General features: G+C 58.4%; 1 protein-coding gene across 5 annotated transcripts in view; it reads left to right on the top strand.

The window, feature by feature from the left end:
• The window catches only part of GRID2IP (Grid2 interacting protein), a 28458-nt gene extending 12011 nt beyond the window's left edge, over positions 1–16447 (top strand). For 3 of the 5 annotated variants that reach the window (XM_057398075.1, XM_057398077.1, XM_057398076.1), the window contains exons 5-21: positions 776–870; positions 2444–2627; positions 4217–4371; positions 5595–5693; positions 6841–6938; positions 7327–7444; positions 7607–7926; positions 8118–8531; positions 9526–9613; positions 10705–10794; positions 11522–11718; positions 12165–12320; positions 13188–13274; positions 13741–13870; positions 14668–14786; positions 15375–15539; positions 15873–16447. In XM_057398075.1, the coding sequence (XP_057254058.1) occupies positions 776–870; positions 2444–2627; positions 4217–4371; positions 5595–5693; positions 6841–6938; positions 7327–7444; positions 7607–7926; positions 8118–8531; positions 9526–9613; positions 10705–10794; positions 11522–11718; positions 12165–12320; positions 13188–13274; positions 13741–13870; positions 14668–14786; positions 15375–15539; positions 15873–15944 (2587 nt within the window). In that variant the 3' untranslated portion in view covers positions 15945–16447. The remainder of the gene's footprint in view (positions 1–775; positions 871–2443; positions 2628–4216; positions 4372–5594; positions 5694–6840; positions 6939–7326; positions 7445–7606; positions 7927–8117; positions 8532–9525; positions 9614–10704; positions 10795–11521; positions 11719–12164; positions 12321–13187; positions 13275–13740; positions 13871–14667; positions 14787–15374; positions 15540–15872) is intronic. The other 2 variants (XM_057398079.1, XM_057398078.1) reach the window with 1 other exon arrangement.
• Positions 16448–18242: the final 1795 nt, after the last annotated feature.

The following is an 18242-nucleotide window of genomic DNA, read 5'->3' as shown; positions in this document are numbered from 1 at the left end:
CATGGATCGCTCCCCTAACGGGATCATAAACTTAGAACCATGGGCAATGCATTTCCACCCAGAAGTTAATGCTTCTGTGTGTTATTTACTCACAGCAATCAAACCAGAGGTGAGCGTGCACCCCCCCAGCAGCCCGTGTGTCCTCGGGCTGGGCTTTCCACCCAAAAAGCAAGAGCAAAGGATGAGAGGAGGCTGCAGGATGAGAGTGATGAATATTTAAAGGTCAAACATCTGACGCTGCTTCTGTCAGTGCTCAGGTCCTCACGTTTCAGCTGAACCAGCACACCCGGGGCTGATGCAGCACTGCCAGGGAATAGAGGAGAAACGAGCTGAAGTTTGTCCTCTGCACAGGCACTGTCCCAGGCCGGCCCGTACCCTTTTCCAAGGGCACTCTGAGACGGTTTTGCCTACAAAAATACATTTTACACCCACCTTGCGTTTTCCTTTGCTGCAGAATTAGGCCAGGCAAGGAGAGACCCGCGGCACGGCACCATTGAAATGAGAAGCTCATCTTCTGTGTCTGAGCGCAGCTTAAAGTACCACCGGTTCAGTCGCAGGGCGTGATTGAGGCTCTCCTCTGTGCAGCACAGATAAAACCAAGCACAGATTGAGAGTGTGGGGGGGTCAGAGTGGGGCTCAGCGCTGCCTGGCTCTGAGCAATGAGAGGAGGCTTTCTGTAAGACAAAGAGAGGTGGCTGCAAGCTCTGCTTCAGTGCTGCTCTCACTGAGCTGCTGCCCACAGCACTGCCCTAACCCTGCCTCTCTGTGTCCCCAGGAACTGCTCCCATGACAAGGTGGTGTCGATGCTGCAGGGCAGCGGGGCGATGCCCACCTTGGTGGTGGAAGAGGGGATCGTCAACTTCTCCAACGGTAAGAGCCCAGGGAGGAGGGTTTGGGGCTGCAGGACCCCCTCGCTGGATCTCCAACTCCAATTCCCCCCGGTGGGAATTGCCAAGCAGCTCCCACAGGCTCAGCAGGTTCAATGCACTGCCTGGAGCGCCGCTCCCCTCGCCTGCTTTCTGGGATCAGGCTCGATCTCCGGCTTGGCTGCTCTATGGAAGGGTTCACCCTACTGTGTGATCGCCCTTGACAGCCTTTGCCGATGTCCTTTCCGTGCCGTGTACTTGACCGCAGTAACCCAACCCTGTGCATCCATGGCCGCTGCGCAAACCCCTCGTCGTGTGTGGACGTTGCTGCTCGGCGTAGCTGCTGCTGGATGAATAATTCAGCTGCTGTGGTGAGCACAGCAGCAGCAGGGGAGGGCGGCCGGGGCCAGGCGGGTGCCTGTCAGCACCGCTTGAGCAGAGGGACAGGACCACAGGCCAGGGCAGAGCGCGGTCACCGCTGCGTTTCCAAAGGCAGGAGGGGCGGTGTGTTATTGGGATGCTGCTCCACAGCGGGGGCATTAGGGTCTGGCTTTTCCCTCTGGAGCAGAAATGGGCTCTCCAGAGCTGCACCTTAGGAGCCCTGTGATGCCAACTCATTGGTATGTGTGCTAGGAACAAACCTGAGCACCTCACTACTTAACACTGCCGAGCAGTGGCACTCAAACTGCTTCACTGCCTCCCAGAAGTAACCAAGGAAAGATGGATTTTTTTTTCTCCTGCTACTTTAGTCCTATTCCTAAGTGGATAAGCACATCCCATGGATATTCCTATATGGATAAGTGTATCCCATGGTCTCGGTCAGGTCCCTTTTTGCAGCTGCATTGCCCTGCACTCACTGCAGAGGCAGCACAGTGACCTGTCCAGATGAGCCTGGGAAAGCAAAAGCCCTTCCAAGCCTCAGTTCACTCAGAGGTAACCCTCGACTGATGCTGCTTTTGAAGTCAATGATTATCATAAAGTACTTTAAAACATGAGCAGAGGCTTTAGAGAGCCAGAGAAGGGACAACATCTGCATGTGCTCACAGAAAATGGGAAGCAGCACGGGTGAAGAGATAGATCCCAGAGAGCATCCCTGTCAAAATATCCCAGCTCATGCCCAGCAGATCCTACTGGAGCAGCCACGAGCTCCAGGGAGCTGGTCCAGGAAGGCAGGGGCAGTCACAGCTCCAGATGAGCCCTTCCACCTTGTCCCCATGCTGCCTTCCAGTGCCTGAAACCTGCTTGTTTTTACCCTGTGGCCACAACCTCTGTGTCAGCACATCAGGATTTGTATTTCTATGGGGCTGAGGCTCCACGCTCTGAGGTCTCCCTTATCCGAGGCATTTAAGTGGAGGACCAGGAGGTGGAGCCCAGGGTGTGTGAGTGTTTCGGCTGCAGGCAGGGACTGGGGGCACACAGACAGGACCGACCGTCCCCAGCCCACTGACCAAACCCGGTTGTGTTCACCTGCCCCGGCATCCCCAGCTCGGCCCCTTGGTTTCAGGACCAGCCTTTAAACCCGCGGTGGAGCCTCCGTTTGTTCAATTGTCTCTCCTCTCTCTACCTGCGCCCTGCAGACTCGGACGCTGCCGACTCCCCGAGCAGCTCCTCCGCGCTCACCTCCCTGCAGTGGGTGGCAGAGATCCTCCCCTCTAGCATCAAGATCCAAGGACGGACCTTCACGCAGCAGCTGGAGCATCTGCTGACCCCCCCTGAGCGTTATTCGGTCTGCAAGGCGCTGGAAGGCTTCTTCCAACATCGGTAACTCGGCAGCAGCTCCATCCCTCTAGTGCTGGTACCCAGCCTGGTAGTGATGCCCAAGCAGAAGGCAGACCCCTTTGCTGGCAGCACATCCCTAAACCCCTCACGGTGACCCTGCTCCCCTGTGCTGCAGGCTCTCTTGCTCTCTGGCTGTTCCCAACAGCCCCGTTCCACCTCTTCCAGTGAATTCCCAGCGTTTCATCCTCGTGTTCTCACTCTGAGCAGCTCAGCAGCAGCACGCCCTTGGTGGCAGTGCGGGAATGCTGCGGCTGGCAGAGCCCTCACCCTGTGATGGAGCACACGCTGCTCTGCTGCAAGGGTTGAAACTGATCCCTTTGCAGACTCCAGGCTTTCGGTAGTGCCCTTGTTTCCTGCCCTTGATCTTTAACCTTCCTGCACCACAGTGAAGGAACCACCCCTTCGGTGCTGGGTGATGCTTCTGCCTCTTCCCACAGAGCTGGGCTGTGCTGCTCCTCAGGAGCCTGGGTCCCACTCGGGATGCAGATGGGCTGCCGCTGTGCCTGCGCTGCTGGGGAAGGCAGCAGAAATCATTGCTTGTGCTCTCCTATAGGGCTCCCCAGCTGGGTATTTCAGCCTGAGGAGCAGCAGCTGTGAGAGCAGATCCAGTCCCTGGGGTCTGCAACTGGGAAATACAGACCTGATCCTAGCAGGATATTTGCTCTTGCTCAAGCAGCAAAAGGATGAACCCCAGTAGCACAAGCCAAGCCCCCAGGCTCCCATCCCAGGACAGGGCAGCACACATTGCTTGGTCTTCCAGCAGTGTTTTACCTGCTTCCCACCCCAGAGCTGCTGGCTGTGGGGATCAAGGATGCTTCCTCTTGTCCTGTTACTTATTTCTTGGGAAAAGAGAGTGACCCACCTCACTCCATCCTCCTGTCAGGCAGCTGTAGGCAGCGATCAGGTCCCCCCTGAGCCTTCTCTTCTGCAGACTGAACCCCCCAGGTTCCCCATCACACCTGTGCTCCAGGCTCTGCACCAGCTCCATTGCTCTTCTCTGGCCCTGCTCCAGCACCTCAATGTCTCTCTTGTCACGAGGTCCCAGTAAAGAGCACAGGATTCAAGGTGCAGCCTCACCAGTGCGCAGTGCAGGGGGACAATCATTGCTCTGGTCCTGTTGGCCATGCTGATACAGGCCAGGATGCTCTTGGCCTTCTTGGCCACCGGGACATGCTGCTGGCTCATCTTTACCTGCTGTGGGCCAATGCCCCCAGGTCCTTTTACATAGGCACCTTTCCAGCCACTCTTCCCAAGCCTGGGGCATTCCATGGGGTTGTTGTGACCCAAATGCAGGACCCAGCACTGAGCCTGGTGAACCTCAGCCATCAACCCAACCTGTCCTTCCCTAGCACCAGGTTTTATCCCTGGCTGCCAGGTGCTGCTGATCACCCCTTAGCCCCAGCTGCACAACTCCACTTCCCAAAGGGCTCATCCCTTCCTTATAGTCCAACACCTCTGGAATGATCCGTTTGCACCAGTGCCCAATGGCAGAGCCCCAGCAGAGCCCGGGGGAGCGGGGCTGTGCTGTAGGGATGCGCTCACTGCCCAGCCCTCTCTTTCCCGTCCTGCAGGAACATTGACACTCTCATTGTGGATGTGTACCCGGTGCTGGACACACCGGCCAAGCAAGTCATCTGGCAGTTTATCTACCAGCTGCTGACCTATGAGGAGCAGGAGCACTGCCAGCAAAAGATTGCCAGGTTTCTGGGTTACAAGTCCTTGGAAGGTGAGGAAAGCCCCTGCACTCCAACACGGATGTGCTGTGTCCCACCAGGTCCATGGGGACCGTGGTCCATCACACTGGGAGCCAGCTGCAGCCTGGCTCCTGCCCATACACTGCCCTTACACGTGGGATGTAGAGCAGCACAAAGAGGTCTCCAGCTCCTGTCAGTGATGAGGTTGATCTGCAGATGTCAGGCAGGAGGTCACCTTTTCTGTACCTTGTGGTCTTGGAAGGAAACAGCATTGAGAGGGGAGATGACACCAGAGATGGTGTCTTCAGGAGCAAAGGCTTTTGGAAGCTGAGGAACACGGGGTTTGCAGTCAGACAGCAGAAAAGCGAGGGCAAATTTGGGCTGAAATAGCTTAACCTTTGGATTCAGACTTCTTAATTGCTTTCAAATTTGTCTATTCCAAGCTGTTTACATTGTGTTGAGGTGTTTAATCCAGACTCAACGTAGGTAAGAAGAGGGGATGCTTCAGGAGAGACCTTTGGAGGAGCACAGTTATTGTAGCACAGCCTTTCCCCTGGTGCACATGGAAACCTGTTGGGTATTTGCTCACCTCATTTATACTCTCAATTACCACTGTGTGTGCAGAATCATGCCGCAGCCTACCTAATGTGTTGTAGGACTTAGACCCTACAATGAGTTTATAAACCTCAGAGCAGAGGGAACCTGATGTATTTTGCTCCTTTCAGCTTCTCAGGTGAAAGGGGCAACCTCAGACCATGTGGAGCTCTGGTTGTTCTGATGCATTGTGTGTGTGTCCATGCGGGGAAGCCCAATGACCAGAGATCTCTGAGTTTGGGTTAGTCCTTTACCTGGGCTTCTTCCAAACAACGAGGATCTCTGGTGCTTGTGTGCACCGGGCTGTCCACGCACTGGTCTGTCAGATACCATGGAACCTGATGCTCCGGTATCTTCACCCCGCTGTAAGCCTGAGCCCTGATCTGCACATGGACCAATCCATCACACACCGTGGGTCTTCCAGGCACCATTTCAGGGCTGGCCCTTTCTCCCTTCCTGAGGGCAGGAAGGCACCAGGCAGGTCCCTCTGGACCAGCCGAGCTCAGGGCTGGAGTTCATGTGCCCCGCAAGCTGTTGGATGCCAATCCCGCTGGATAAAGCCACCCCATGTCCTGTTGGAGTGCGGGGGGAGCCCCGGGTCATGGCGAGGGGCCGGGGGAGCCGCGGGGTCCGTGCCTCACAGGGATGTTCTGTGCCGCAGCGGAGCCGGAGGCAGAGGAGCGGTACCGCAGCTCCGTGCGAGGAGCCTCTGTGTGCAGGGGAAGCCTTCGGACCCCCCGCCCCGAGGATGGGGCCGCAGGTGGGTACAGGGGGGGGCCCCCTGGGGAGGAAGGAGCTGGGTCCCGCGGGCTCCGCTGTGCCCAAGCCGCCCTCCTGGTCCCGTCTAAGCAGGAGCGGTGGGGAAAGGTGAAGTGAGCATCGAGCCAGCCCAGGGCTCGGGTGTCCTGGCTCCTGCCTGGTGGCTGCGGGTAACGTGAATCCGTCCGGCCTGCCCTCCAGTGGCTTGGGAAAGGCCGGGATTGCAGGCTGCGTCCTCCCCATCAGTGCCTCACATGCCCTTGGTGATAAATTGGGTCTCTGAGAGCTTACACTGCTGCAGCATCGGTCTCTGAACATCCACCCCCTGGATGCAATGGGAACAACAGTGTTACCTGGAGCTGGTCAAACCAACGTCACTCCTTGTGTCTTCATGGGGTCCGGATCCCCCTCCCTCCTCATGTGCCCTGCAGAGCCCTGCCTCAGGGACACTGCTGGGGTGGCCGGTGCTGAGTGGGCATCTGCAAGTGAAAGGATCAGATCTGGGACTCTGCAGCCTCCGTGCTGCATGTGGTGACCCCTGTCCAGCACCTACCAGGGAGGTTGAATGAGAAGGAACCATAAAGGAACACCCAAGGCACGGCGGTGTCTCAGGGTCCTGAGGGTTCTCAGCATAGCACAAAGTCCTGCACGTGCCCTGGATAATTCTCTTGCCCTGAAATACTGCGACAGAAACTCCGTGTTTGGACCATCCCCTGTGTGCAGCACTCCTGAGGAACACAGTGACAACACCATGGTCACAGCGCTGCTCTGGTGCTAAGGATTTACAGGCACCTTCAAACCTACCAGTTGGGTGGACTCAGAGGCGAGAGGTGAAGGGCAAGGCACAGGAGGACTTTTGCTCCCTCGCACTTGCTTCCCAGCACACATGATGCCTCTTTGCCGGGTGACTCCTGCTGCCACGCAGGGGAGCTGCAGTAAGACGTTCCCTGTTTCACACAGCCCGTGCACGGGGCCATCACTTGCCCTGCGTCAATCCCTTGGGATCCCCAGACCCGGCAGCTCCGGGTGCTTCACCATGTGCTGGGTCCCAGTAGGAGATGGGGGAACCTTGACGGGTCAGGGGCACCATGGGGCACAGGCAGAGGGGGGTCCCTGATTGGTTTGTCTCTTCCTTCCCTTCCCCACAGGCCAGAGCGACACCGTGGAGGTCCCGGTTCGGCTGATCCCTGGGGAGAGACAGGCTGGAGACGGCACATCCCTGCCGGAGACACCCAACCCCAAAATGGTGCGATGCCCTTGGCCGACCTGTGCGGGACCGTCGCGTTCACAGCACCAGCAGTTTGACCCCTTTAGTGTTAATGCAGGAAAGCAGAGGAAAGGGAATGGGAAAGGATGTGCCCATGTAAATACCTGCCGGTGGCTGCAGCATCCCTGCCTCAGATCTCACCTCTGAGATCATTTCCCTGGGCAATTAGACAGCTTTAACTGGTGTCTGTCAGCATCCTCCTGCTGTCTCGTGAGGCTCTTGGGGAACAGCTTTGGGGTGGGTGAAGCTCTCTATTAAAGAGCTGGGGGTCCGCTGTGGCTGTCCTGTCCCCATCGCAGGTCCCTGGGGTCTCCACAAGCCCTGTATTGATTCAGGCATCAACAGCAGCTCTTTGCCTGGTTTGCAGATGTCGGCCGTCTACGCAGAGCTGGAAAACCGCCTGCTCAGCAGCTTTGCTGGCAAGATGGGGAGCACTGCCCGGCACAGAGCGTCGCCTCCTGCGCCGGAGCTGCCGCACGCTACAGGTGAGCATCAGCTCCCCATGGAGACAGGCAGTGCTGGGGGGCTCAGCAGCGGTGGCTTGCAGCTACCCCTCGGTGCGGTTATAAGGAAGCAGTGATGGTGCCACGCTCGAGCTCCCACAGAGCTGCACCTGCAGGGTCCCTCCATGCTGCTCTGCCCCGCAGGCTCTCGCAAGTCGGTGATCTCCTGGCCCAGCGACCCGGCGTCGTCCCAGCAGTGCTACTACCGCCTGCACAGCAGCGTGGCCTCCCCGAGCAGCACCGAGTCCAACCCCTACGTCAGCCTCGACAGCAGCCCGGCCCCGTCGCCCCGGCACCGCCACTACGCGCCCAGCCCTCTGTCGCGACGGAAGAAGCTCTTCACCTTCTCCAGGCCCCCGCGCAGCCGCGACACCGACCGCTTCCTGGATGCCCTCAGCGAGCAGCTGGGGCACCGGGTCACCATCGTGGATGATTTCCTCACCCCTGAGAATGACTACGAGGAGGTGAGCGTGGCGCAGGGGTGATGGTCTCTGCCCCCTGGTCTTTGCCCTGGCTGTGGAGCCGCCCATGGGCAGCCTGCACTGGGATGGATGCGCAGCCTGCTGGGCTCAGTGATGGCAGAGGGAGGGATGCACAGCACAGGGCAGGACCCCGACGAGGTCCCACCTTCATCCTCTGCTCTCTCCATCACCAGATGAGTTTCCACGATGACCAGGGCAGCTACGTCACCAACGACGTCAGCAGCAGCGAGTACATCAGCAGCAGCGACGAGGGCAGCTCCCTCACCTACTCCACGCTGTCGGACCACATCCCCCCCCCGCCGCTCAGCCCCCCCCCTCCACCGCCCCCTTTGCAGTTCCATGACCCCCAGGCTGTCCCCGCCAAGGCCGAGGCCACAAAGACGGTGCCAGCGCCAGCACCCAAGTCCCTGCTGAGCCACCTGCAGCCCATCCCGCCCCCCCCGCCGCCGCCGCCGCCCCCCCCGGTGCCCTGTGCCCCCCCGCTGCACCGCGGGCTCCTGCACCGCCGCAGCGAGTCCAACCACATGAGCGTCAAGAGGCTGCGGTGGGAGCAGGTCGAGAACTCGGAAGGGACCATCTGGGGGCAGGTATGGACGTGGAGGGGGCGATGGGGTGAGGGTCCATGTGGGATGGGGAAGGGCTCCTGGGCTGAGGCTGTGCAGGTCAGGAGGAGCATCCCTGAGCACTGCCCAGGGCATGGAATCATGGAATAGTTTGGGTTGGGAGGGACCTTAAAGCTCCTCCAGCTCCAACCCCTGCCACGGGCAGGGACACCTTCCACTGGAGCAGCTTGCTCCAAGCCCCTGTGTCCAACCTGGCCTTGAGCACTGCCAGGGATGGGGCATGATGTCCTAACCCCTTGTTGGGCCACATATTCAATACCTTGGCCATGGGAGTGAACTCTAAAGATGCAACATTACAGAAAGTCTCATATTAGGGACAGGCCAAGGGGAATGGCTTTAACCTGCCCGAGGGGAGACTGAGATGAGCTCTCAGGCAGAAGCTCTTCCCTGTGAGGGTGCTGAGGCGCTGGCACAGGGTGCCCAAAAAGCTGTGGCTGCCCCATCCCTGGCAGTGCTCAAGGCCAGGTTGGACACAGGGGCTTGGAGCAAGCTGCTCTGGTGCAAGGGGTCCCTGCCCGTGGCAGGGGCTGGAGCTGGAGGAGCTTTAAGGTCCCTTCCAACACAAACGTTCCCTGATGCTGTTTCTTCTCAACATTGGAATTGTCTGGACCCAACTGTGGTGATGACATCCCAAGGGAGGAGCAGCAGGGAGGGCTCTGTGGGTTCTGTTAAAGCTGAATGAAGGCTCCTGGGGTGCATCTCCAGGTTTGTTCCTCTCTTCTGGGTCCCACCACTTAGGTTTGGTGACTCCTGCGGAAGCCACCCCCATGGAGGTGACCGGTTCACCAGGCTCTGGTTTCTGCCCAGGGTTTGCGATGGCCGAGTCTCCAGTGCCACCGACCTGGCCTGGGTTCCTTAGGGACATGGAGCTCAGCTGGGGCGGAGGGAAGGCGGCCACTGGGCGCCATTGGGCAGCGGCAGGTATCCCTGCGGCTCCTGACTCTCCCTCCTCCTGCAGCTGGGGGAGGACTCCGACTACGACAAGCTCAGCGACATGGTCAAATACCTCGACCTGGAGCTGCACTTCGGGACGCAGAAGCCTACGAGTAAGTACCTGAGCCCCAGAACAGTTCCTGGTGCTGGCCAGAGACCGGGGCCCTGGGTGGGACTGGGGGGCAGAGGGGCAGTGTCTGGTCCCGGCATCGCCCAGCACAGCCTTTGCTCATGCTCAGCATTGTGCGGCTCAGCAGGTCATTAAGGGGGACATTGTTTCCCCATCTCCCTTAATGTCCCTGGCTGCTGTTCCCTGCGTTCTCCCCGCGTTCCAGCTGGTTGGGGCAGGAAGCTCAGCTGGAGTTTCTCTCCCCGTGCTGCTTCCCGGCTCTCACAGCACCGTTGCCATTGCAGTGCCCCCACACCACAGCAGAAGCTCAAACCTGCACCGTGCAGCAACGAGCTGGGCACAGCCTCTGCTTGCCGTGGGTCGCGCAGTGGGGACAGCCAGCGCCATGCACGGCCCTGCGGGAATGGCTGCAGTTGGGAAGGGAGTTGGAGCGTTGGGAACTCGGCCCTGAGAAAGCCACGAGAACATTTCCGTGCCCATAAAGAGCGTGACAAACAGCACTTCTCTTGTTGCATATATAATACGCTAGCTCCCCACAAGACCTATGTATGGGCTCCACAGCTACCGCACGTCCCCCCTCTTGCTCTTAAATAGGGGTCTCCTGCAGACCCATGGACTGAGGCATTCAGGGTGCAAGCAGAGAGCTCCTGTCCCCCACAGTATTCCCAAAGGGATCCATGGGGCAGCGTGGCTGCCGCATTTACACTGGGAAAAGCAAAATGCCAATGGGATGGCTGAGCTCTGCCATGATGGCAGCATGGGCAGAGCTAAGCCAGGATGGGCGGATACAGCTGGGAGCGGCAGTGGAAGTGGGATGAAATGGGATGCATCATTTTGGGGCTGTTTCTGGGCAGTCTGGGGTTTTCTGTGTGTCTCACCTCTCGTTTTGCCTTTTTCAGCTCCAACTGAGTCCTCCATTGAGGAGATCTTTGAATCGCTGAATTCAAGGACTCCCGGAGCCATTGCTGTGTGCAAAGCATCCCTTGTGTCACTCATGGTTTCCCTGTTTTCAGGACAGTTTTCTTCCCGCTGGAGCCGGCTGAGCCTGTCCTTACCCGTGATTAAATCTCTCAGTTTCTCTTCCAGAGCCAACTCTCATGCCTGAGAACTTTAAAAAGAAAGACGTGGTTGAGATTTTGTCCCACAAAAAGGCCTACAACACATGTGAGTAAAGATCAGGGTGAACCCAGCCCGAAACGGGCCCAGAGATGGGGCCGGGGATGTAGAGAACTGGAAAGGTAAAAGGAAGGAGGCCACATGAGCACAATCCCATGGGCACAATCCCTGCACGGCTCTGCTGCTTTAGGCTCTTCCCACAGCCTCCAGGCTGGGCTCAGCCCTGGGCAGGGGGAGGAAGCAGCGTTCACAATAAGGGATGGAGATGGGATGTGGCTCATTGGCCTCGGGGGGCAGAGGGACAGAGCCTGCATGGTCCCATGGAGCAGTGAGGGTGTGCAAGGGGCAGTGCTGCTTCTCCAGGATGTGCTTCTGATGTAAAGGAGCATGGAAGGGCTTGGTGGGACCCTGTGAGACCCAGGTCTCCTGTCCATGAGGGATGTGGGAGAGGAGGAGACGCGGGGGGGTGGCTTCCATAGCAACCCAGCCTGATGCACTGGGGATGTGCATGCACAGGATGCCATGCCCTGGGGGCGTCTGCAGGACCAGAGCCTTGGGGGGGGGACCTTGGGGTCCCTCTGCAGGGCTCTGGGGAGTGGGAAGCCCTTCTTTTCCCTAGGGATTACCCTGTGCCAGAGCGGGTACATGGAGCGGTCCACACCATTCACACCTTGAGCATCCCCTCCTGGCCCCATGCTGCTGGGTTCCCAACACAGCCATCCCCACCGGGGTCCTGTCCTCCTCCCCTCCAAGTGACATCCCTCCCTTCCCACAGCCATCCTCATAGCCCACCTCAAGCTCTCGCACATGGAGCTGCGCCAGATCCTCATGACGATGGAGACGGACCGGCTGGAGCCTTCCCACATCAAGCAGCTCCTGCTGTACGCGCCCGATGGGGAGGAAGTGCAGCGCTTCCAGAGCTACAAGGAGAACCCTGGGAAGCTGAGTGAGCCCGACCAGTTTGTGCTGCAGGTACCTGCGGGCAGGGATGTGCTCCAGGGATGTCCCTCTGGGGCTGGAGGGAGGGAAAGCACAGAGCAATCAGCAGGATGCTCCTGCACGCTGTGGGATGGGAAGAGCTGGTGGCACCGGTCACAGGGACCGCTGGGCACTGATGCTCAGGCTGAGGCATCCAGCAGCTCCCACTGCCGAAGCATCCCTTGATGTTTGCTCCATGACAGGAGTGACTTTGCCCAGCTCCTGGTGACAAAGTCACTTGTGGATATTGGCATGAAATGTCCCCATCCTGTGGCAGCAAACTGGCTGTGCCCTGCGAGTTCCAGCCACTGTCAGGCTGCTCCGTGTGGTTGCCTGTGCATGCTGCTCCCATGTACAGGGAAATATCCCAGGAAAAACACCCCAGAGGAGGGTTAAGGCTGATGGGGACAGTGGTAACCCTCCCCTCCTTTTGATCCCAGATGCTGTCAGTCCCAGAGTACAAGATCCGCCTGCGCAGCCTGCACTTTAAGACCACACTGCAGGAGAAGACAGAGGAGATCAAGGCGAGCTACGAGTGCATCTGCAAGGCCTCTCTGGAGCTGAAGAGCAGCAAGAAGCTGGCCAAGATCCTGGAGGTCAGCACAGTCCTTCCTGCTCCTATGAGCCACCGGAGGCCATGGGAATGCCTGCAGGAGCCTGGGCATCGCAGGCACAGCTCCAGCCCCAGCGCTGTGGCCAGCACCTCTCCGGGTGCAGCTTGAGCAGCTTGGCAGCTTGCAGGAGAGAACAGATCCTGCTGCAGGGCTCCTTGACCCCACTGGCATCAGCTGCCCCACACTGATGTTCAATGGGGGTTTAAAAGCAGCAGGTGGCATAAATGAGGTCAAAATGTGACAAAGGCATTTCCAGATTAGTGGCACCTGGGCAGTAACCCCCAAGCTGGTTGCACGTTAATGGAAGGTGAACAGAGAGCCCCAGGCTGAAACCCCGATGGTCCTGAGGTCCCTGCTCCTTGCCAGGCCCCAGGAGGGATGCTGGGACTCGGGTGAGCCCGCTCTGCGGTCCTGATGTGCCTGCAAGGCTGCGAAGCTGCAGCAGAAGGAGCTGGAGCATTCTGGAGGGGAAAGCCGGCTCTGCTGGTCACTGTTCCCTTTGAAACACCCCCTTACAGATAAAAGTCACCAAAGGCTTTGGGGAGAAGAGAGCTTTGGCACTTGCCAGTGTGTACAGAACCAGCAGGAATTCTGCCTTTACGTGTATCCATCCGCCCAGTCTAACCCATTGAATGCACTGGTAATGTTTTATTACTGATGCTCTATGAACGCATCTAGGGGCCCCTTAGCAGAAGTGAGCTGGCCCAGAAGAGGCCCTGCAGACAGAGGGTGGCCTCTCAGCTCTGCTCCTACCACATGGCTTGTCGGTCTCTGTGAGCCAGGAGGAGAAGGGACAATGTAAGTGCTGGAGGTCACTGCCCAGTCTCTCACTGGGGTTTCTCCCTGCAGTTTGTGCTGGCGATGGGGAACTACCTGAACAACGGGCAGCCCAGGACCAGCAAAACCACGGGCTTCAAAATCAACTTTCTCACTGAGGTAGGACAACGCGTGCCTGTTCTGTATAGGAGGCACCAATGCTGTGAGCTCAGAGTGCCTGTCCCTGTACAAGGGTCCCGGCTTGATGCTCAGGGTGGGCTCCAGGGAGGCTGTACCAGTGCTCTAATGCTTCAGTGTGCTGGGGCCTGAGACCCGTGCTCGCTGAGAGGCTGTGGGGCTGGAGAAACCAAAGGTCTTCATCCCACGTGGGCTGCTGTGGAGGATGGGGTGAGAGCATCGATTAGCACCTCGACACCACTCCTCTGGGTGTAACGTGCTGTCTAAACATTAAATGTCCTCTTTAACCATTAATCCACGTATCATGGCTGGTGTCACCACGCACGTGAAGGCAGGGTGAGCTGAGAGAACAGAGGAGCCCCTGTGCGTCCGGTGACCGACACACCGAGCGCATGGCAAACCCCACTCTCTGCATAGGGACCTCCTGACCTGTTTTGCTTTGCTGCAGCTGAACACAACCAAGACCGTTGATGGCAAATCCACCTTCCTGCACATCCTTGCCAAGTCACTCAGCCAACACTTCCCAGAGCTCCTGGGCTTCGCCAAGGATCTTCCCACAGTGCCGCTCGCTGCCAAAGGTAAAGGGACGAAAGCATCTGTGAGCCCCGCGTCTTGGTTCTGTTTGGGTCTGGAATCCATGGTGAGCTGCACAGCACTGGCACGAGCAGGATGGCAGCGACATGAGTGAGGAACGGTCCTGAGTGACAGGATGGGGTTAGGAAGGGATGAGCTCAGTGCCGCCCATGGCAGTGCCTCTGCACCCTGACCGCAGCCTCCTGACCTGGAGCAGCGGTTCCCAAGTCCAGAGGTGTCCGTGCAGCAGAGTGCTCTGCTCCACCCAGCCCCTGCCTCCTTCCGTCCCCAGCGCGGGTGCCAGCGCTATTGCTGTGGGTGGTGCAGAGCGCACAGCACCCTCGTGGCCCGGGTTCAGCACCCAGGAACAGCTCTGGCGCTGCTGGGGACCGTCCCGCTTCCCTGCCTGCCACAGGCAAGTCACATAGCTGCTGGGGATCACCCATCCGTTGGGGTGGTGTCACAGCGGGCTGGCTGCACACAGAGCAGAGCCTGCAGCCCCCTTGTACCCCATCCCCTGCTGTCTCTGAGCAATTCCCTTGGGAATTAGTGCCACAGTGGCTAAATAAAGGAGGAAATGCAGGCCCGGGGATGTAAATTCCCACTTGGAAGTCTGTACCTGTAGCTTTCCAGCTGGATTTTCTATCTGCCCCAACTGAAGGCTCACTGCTGCCCAAACTGCTGCCACTGCCCACTCCGACACTGACTCCCAGTGCCAGACCTTGTCTCACCCACGGCTCTCACTGTGCTGCAGGAAGCCAGCCCTAAGCCTCCTAACCCTGAGCCCTCTCTTCTCATGCAGTGAATCAGAGAACGCTCACAGCTGACCTAAAGGACCTGCACACCACTGTCAGTGACATACAGATGGCCTGTCACAACATGCCAGCTACCGCGGAGGACAGGTTTGCTGTTGTGATGGCCGTATCCTTCTGTGAATGGAACACATCACCCAGGTGACTTCACTGCCTCCAGTGAAACCATTCGGTGTCTTTGTGCCCCCTTGGGCAACAGCAGGGCTGTGTCTGGCTATAGGAAAGCATCATCTCAGCACTCGGGGGATCTTCCCTCTCCACTCAGTCTTAGTGCATAAAACAGCTTTGGTGATGGTCACTGGTTCCCCTGCCTCTGCAGGGCAAACCCAGTGCCACACAGCCAGTGAGCTTGCTGAGCTGTTCATCCTTCCACGCTGGCCCAGAGAAGCTGTGGCTGCCCCATCCCTGGCAGTGCTCAAGGCCAGGTTGGACACAGGGGCTTGGAGCAAGCTGCTCCAGTGGAAGGTGTCCCTGCCCGTGGCAGGGGTTGGAGCTGGAGGAGCTTTAAGGCCCCTTCCAACAAAAACCTAAGGTTCTATAAGCGCTGCTGGGGAAGCCGAGCGTGCCAGTGGGCCCCCTTCGCAGCCAGCATCTGCAGCAACTCCTTTCTTAGACCCAAGATGAAACCCAGCCACTTGATAAGCAGAAGCGACTCTGACCTGTACCAGGCTGTTTGTCCTTAAGCCGCTTCCCTCAGTCCTTCCTGGAGAGCGCCCAGCCTGCCATGCGATCCCTGGACGATCTGCAGCACAAGGCCATGGAGGAATTCAGCAAGGTGCTGTCCTTCTTCGGGGAGGACTCCAAAATGACGACTTCTGAGGCTTTCTTTGGCATTTTTGCAGAATTCATGAGCAAGTTTGAGGTGAGCTCCGCTTGCGAAGGCAGCCGGCGAGGGGGCTCCTGTTAAGTGTCAGTGTTTCACCTGCACGTGAGCTGTGGGAGCCAGATGAGGGCTTTGTGTCCGTAAAGTGCCAGGTTTCAACGCACAGGTTGGTTGGTGGGCGCAGGAGGGTTGAGGGTCACCAGCCCCATGGAGAGTCAAGGCGATTGTCATGGTTAACCAAGGCTGGGTTGGAGCTCCACAAAGCAGACACAGGGAGTGACCAATCCAGGGGGAAGCAGGGGTAGAATTAAGCCTGTAGCAGCCAGGACATCCCTGGCCCGTGCCCATCTCCTGTCTCTGCTCTCTCTGCAGCGGGCACTCAGTGATGTGCAGGTTGGCGAGAGCCAGCGCAGCCCCCGGATGACGTCTCCCCTGGCCTGGTGATGGGCAGCATCCCATGAGCCGCAGCGTTCATTGCCAACCAAGTGCAATTTGCTCCCGTTGAGGCCGGTTGTACACCCGCTGCTGCCGCCTGCTCCCACCCAGCACAACAGGGACCGGGGCTCGGGGCAGTCGGGATGCTGAAAGGGTACCACAGGGGGTGGTGGATGGGTGCGAGGGTGAGGCACGGGGACATGAAGGTGAGCACCTCACTGGTCTTGACAAGAGCTTTCCTGGCGTCCTCCATCCCCAGCTCATTCCAGGATTTAGACACCGCTGGGTAAACCCCCCCCATCTCATGTTCCCAGAGCATGCCATTGCTGGCCGGTGGCAATGGGATGCAACACAACCTTCAGAACCCTTCTGGAAGGTCACCGTGGTCCCAGGTGTGATCCAGTCTGGTTCTGCCCAGCTGTGCTGGAGTAAGGGAAGGCCAGAGTCCGTCCTGGCCACCAGCTTTGCTTAAAGGTGTGTTAGAGACTGGCAGGTCTTGGAATCATCCCAAGGGTTTAGCAGCAGCACTACAGGCTTATCGGAACTCACCAGGAGACACAAACCCCTGGGCATTCTGGTGCCTCAGGGGCAGAGACCAGTGAGAAATAGATCCCTGTCCTATATTTGCTCCCAAGGGCTGGAATCCCCAGAGTCCCTTTCGTGTATGGCCGCTTGTTCGTGCTGAGTGTACCCAGGGAACTCAGAGCGTGCAGGTCCAACCTTCCAACAGTGTCTGCTTGTTGTTTAGATGCGGTGTCCCCGGGGTGGAAGGGAAGCAGCATCCCCTGCTCAGTGCATGCCCCTCGGGGGGACACGGTGCCCCCAGAGCTTGCCAGCAGCCACGCTCCAGTGCATTCGCACTGGGAGGCATCGCTCCGTGCCACCCGCATCCATTGCCTTTCAGACCCCACTCGCTCCCACATCCTGCCCGGTGGAAGACATAGCATAGGGAACCTTCCTCCCATCTCTTGCCAGAGCCAGAGCTCCTCCTGCAGCGGCTGGTGCGTTACTTAGGGGGACCTGATGACCATCAAATCCGGTCTGGTTTTAAGCCCTGCTCTAGGACGTGAAGTGCATTTCCACAAGTGATCTCAGCTCACACAGCTTGAAGTGCCAGGTAGCTTCTAGTGTTGTCCAGCCCTGAGAGCGGGGCCAGGGCGACGCTGCCCCAGCTCCACGTGTCTGGGATGCTGCACACTGCATTCAGTTCATTTTGGTTTATTTTTCTAACCGCATACTCAATATCGAAACCACCCGAGGTTCTTTTCCCTCGCTGTACATAGGTTTTGCTACGCGTTGTACCTCCCCAGGACGGGTAGAACTCCAACCCCTTTGGTATTTTTATGGGAATATTTTCAAAGAACCAGAACTTCTGACTTCGGGTTGTATTATTTGATAACGGGACTTGTGTATAGTCACGGTTCAGCCTCTCCCCCATGCCTATGTGCTGTCCCTGAAATAAAGCTGCTGCCTTCTGCCTCCTGACGCCATGGGCCTCCGTGTTGTGTCAGCCACTGCTCGTGCGACGGCTGCAGGTGCGATCCTGCACCGTGCACTGCTGCGACCGCTGACCCTCACCCCTCCAGGAGGGAGCTGCAGCATCCGACCTTGCTGGGCTTGGGCTGGGAACAGGGAAAACAACGGCACAAGCGCGCCCAGCCCTGCGTGAGCACCGGCAGCCAGGCTCGTGCTGGGTGTGAGCAGCACATTCTTAGCATAGCGTGGAGTATTCCTGCAGAAGAAAGCATTGAGAGAGGGGATGAGCCAGGGGTTGTTTCCCCCTGCAAAGGAATGTCCCCAGAGGGATTTATCTCTTTTACACTAAAGCAGATAGGGGCCGGCTGCTATCGGCTTTCTGGTTGTAGTTTGGCTTGCTGCAGGCTGCTCGGTCCTCCCTGGAGGCCACAGCACTGGCAACTGTAAAAGAGCTCTGAGCAGAGCTAACAGAGACGTGACAGGTAGAAATCCCTTGCCGAACACGTGCATTTACAGTGCTCAGGCCCCTCCTGATGCTCCTGGCTCAGCCAGCCTGGCTCTGGTGCAACCCTGGGGATAACCATGGAATCCCAGACCTGTTTGGGTGGAAGGGACCTTAAAGCTCCTCCAGCTCCAACCCCTGCCACGGGCAGGGACACCTTGCACTGGAGCAGCTTGCTCCAAGCCCCTGTGTCCAACCTGGCCTTGAGCACTGCCAGGGATGGGGCAGCCACAGCTTCTCTGGGCACCCTGTGCCAGCGCCTCAGCACCCTCACAGGGAAGAGCTTCTGCCTAAGAGCTCATCTCAGTCTCCCCTCAGGCAGGTTAAAG

The sequence above is a fragment of the Pezoporus wallicus genome, unplaced genomic scaffold (genome assembly GCF_028554395.1).
Source record: "Pezoporus wallicus isolate ANWC-B61680 ecotype Strahan unplaced genomic scaffold, APGP_CSIRO_Pwel_v1 contig_6274, whole genome shotgun sequence".
In the NCBI taxonomy this organism is placed as follows: Eukaryota; Metazoa; Chordata; class Aves; order Psittaciformes; family Psittacidae; genus Pezoporus; species Pezoporus wallicus.
Note: the sequence above shows the minus strand (reverse complement) of the source record. Positions and strands in the feature narration are given on the sequence as shown.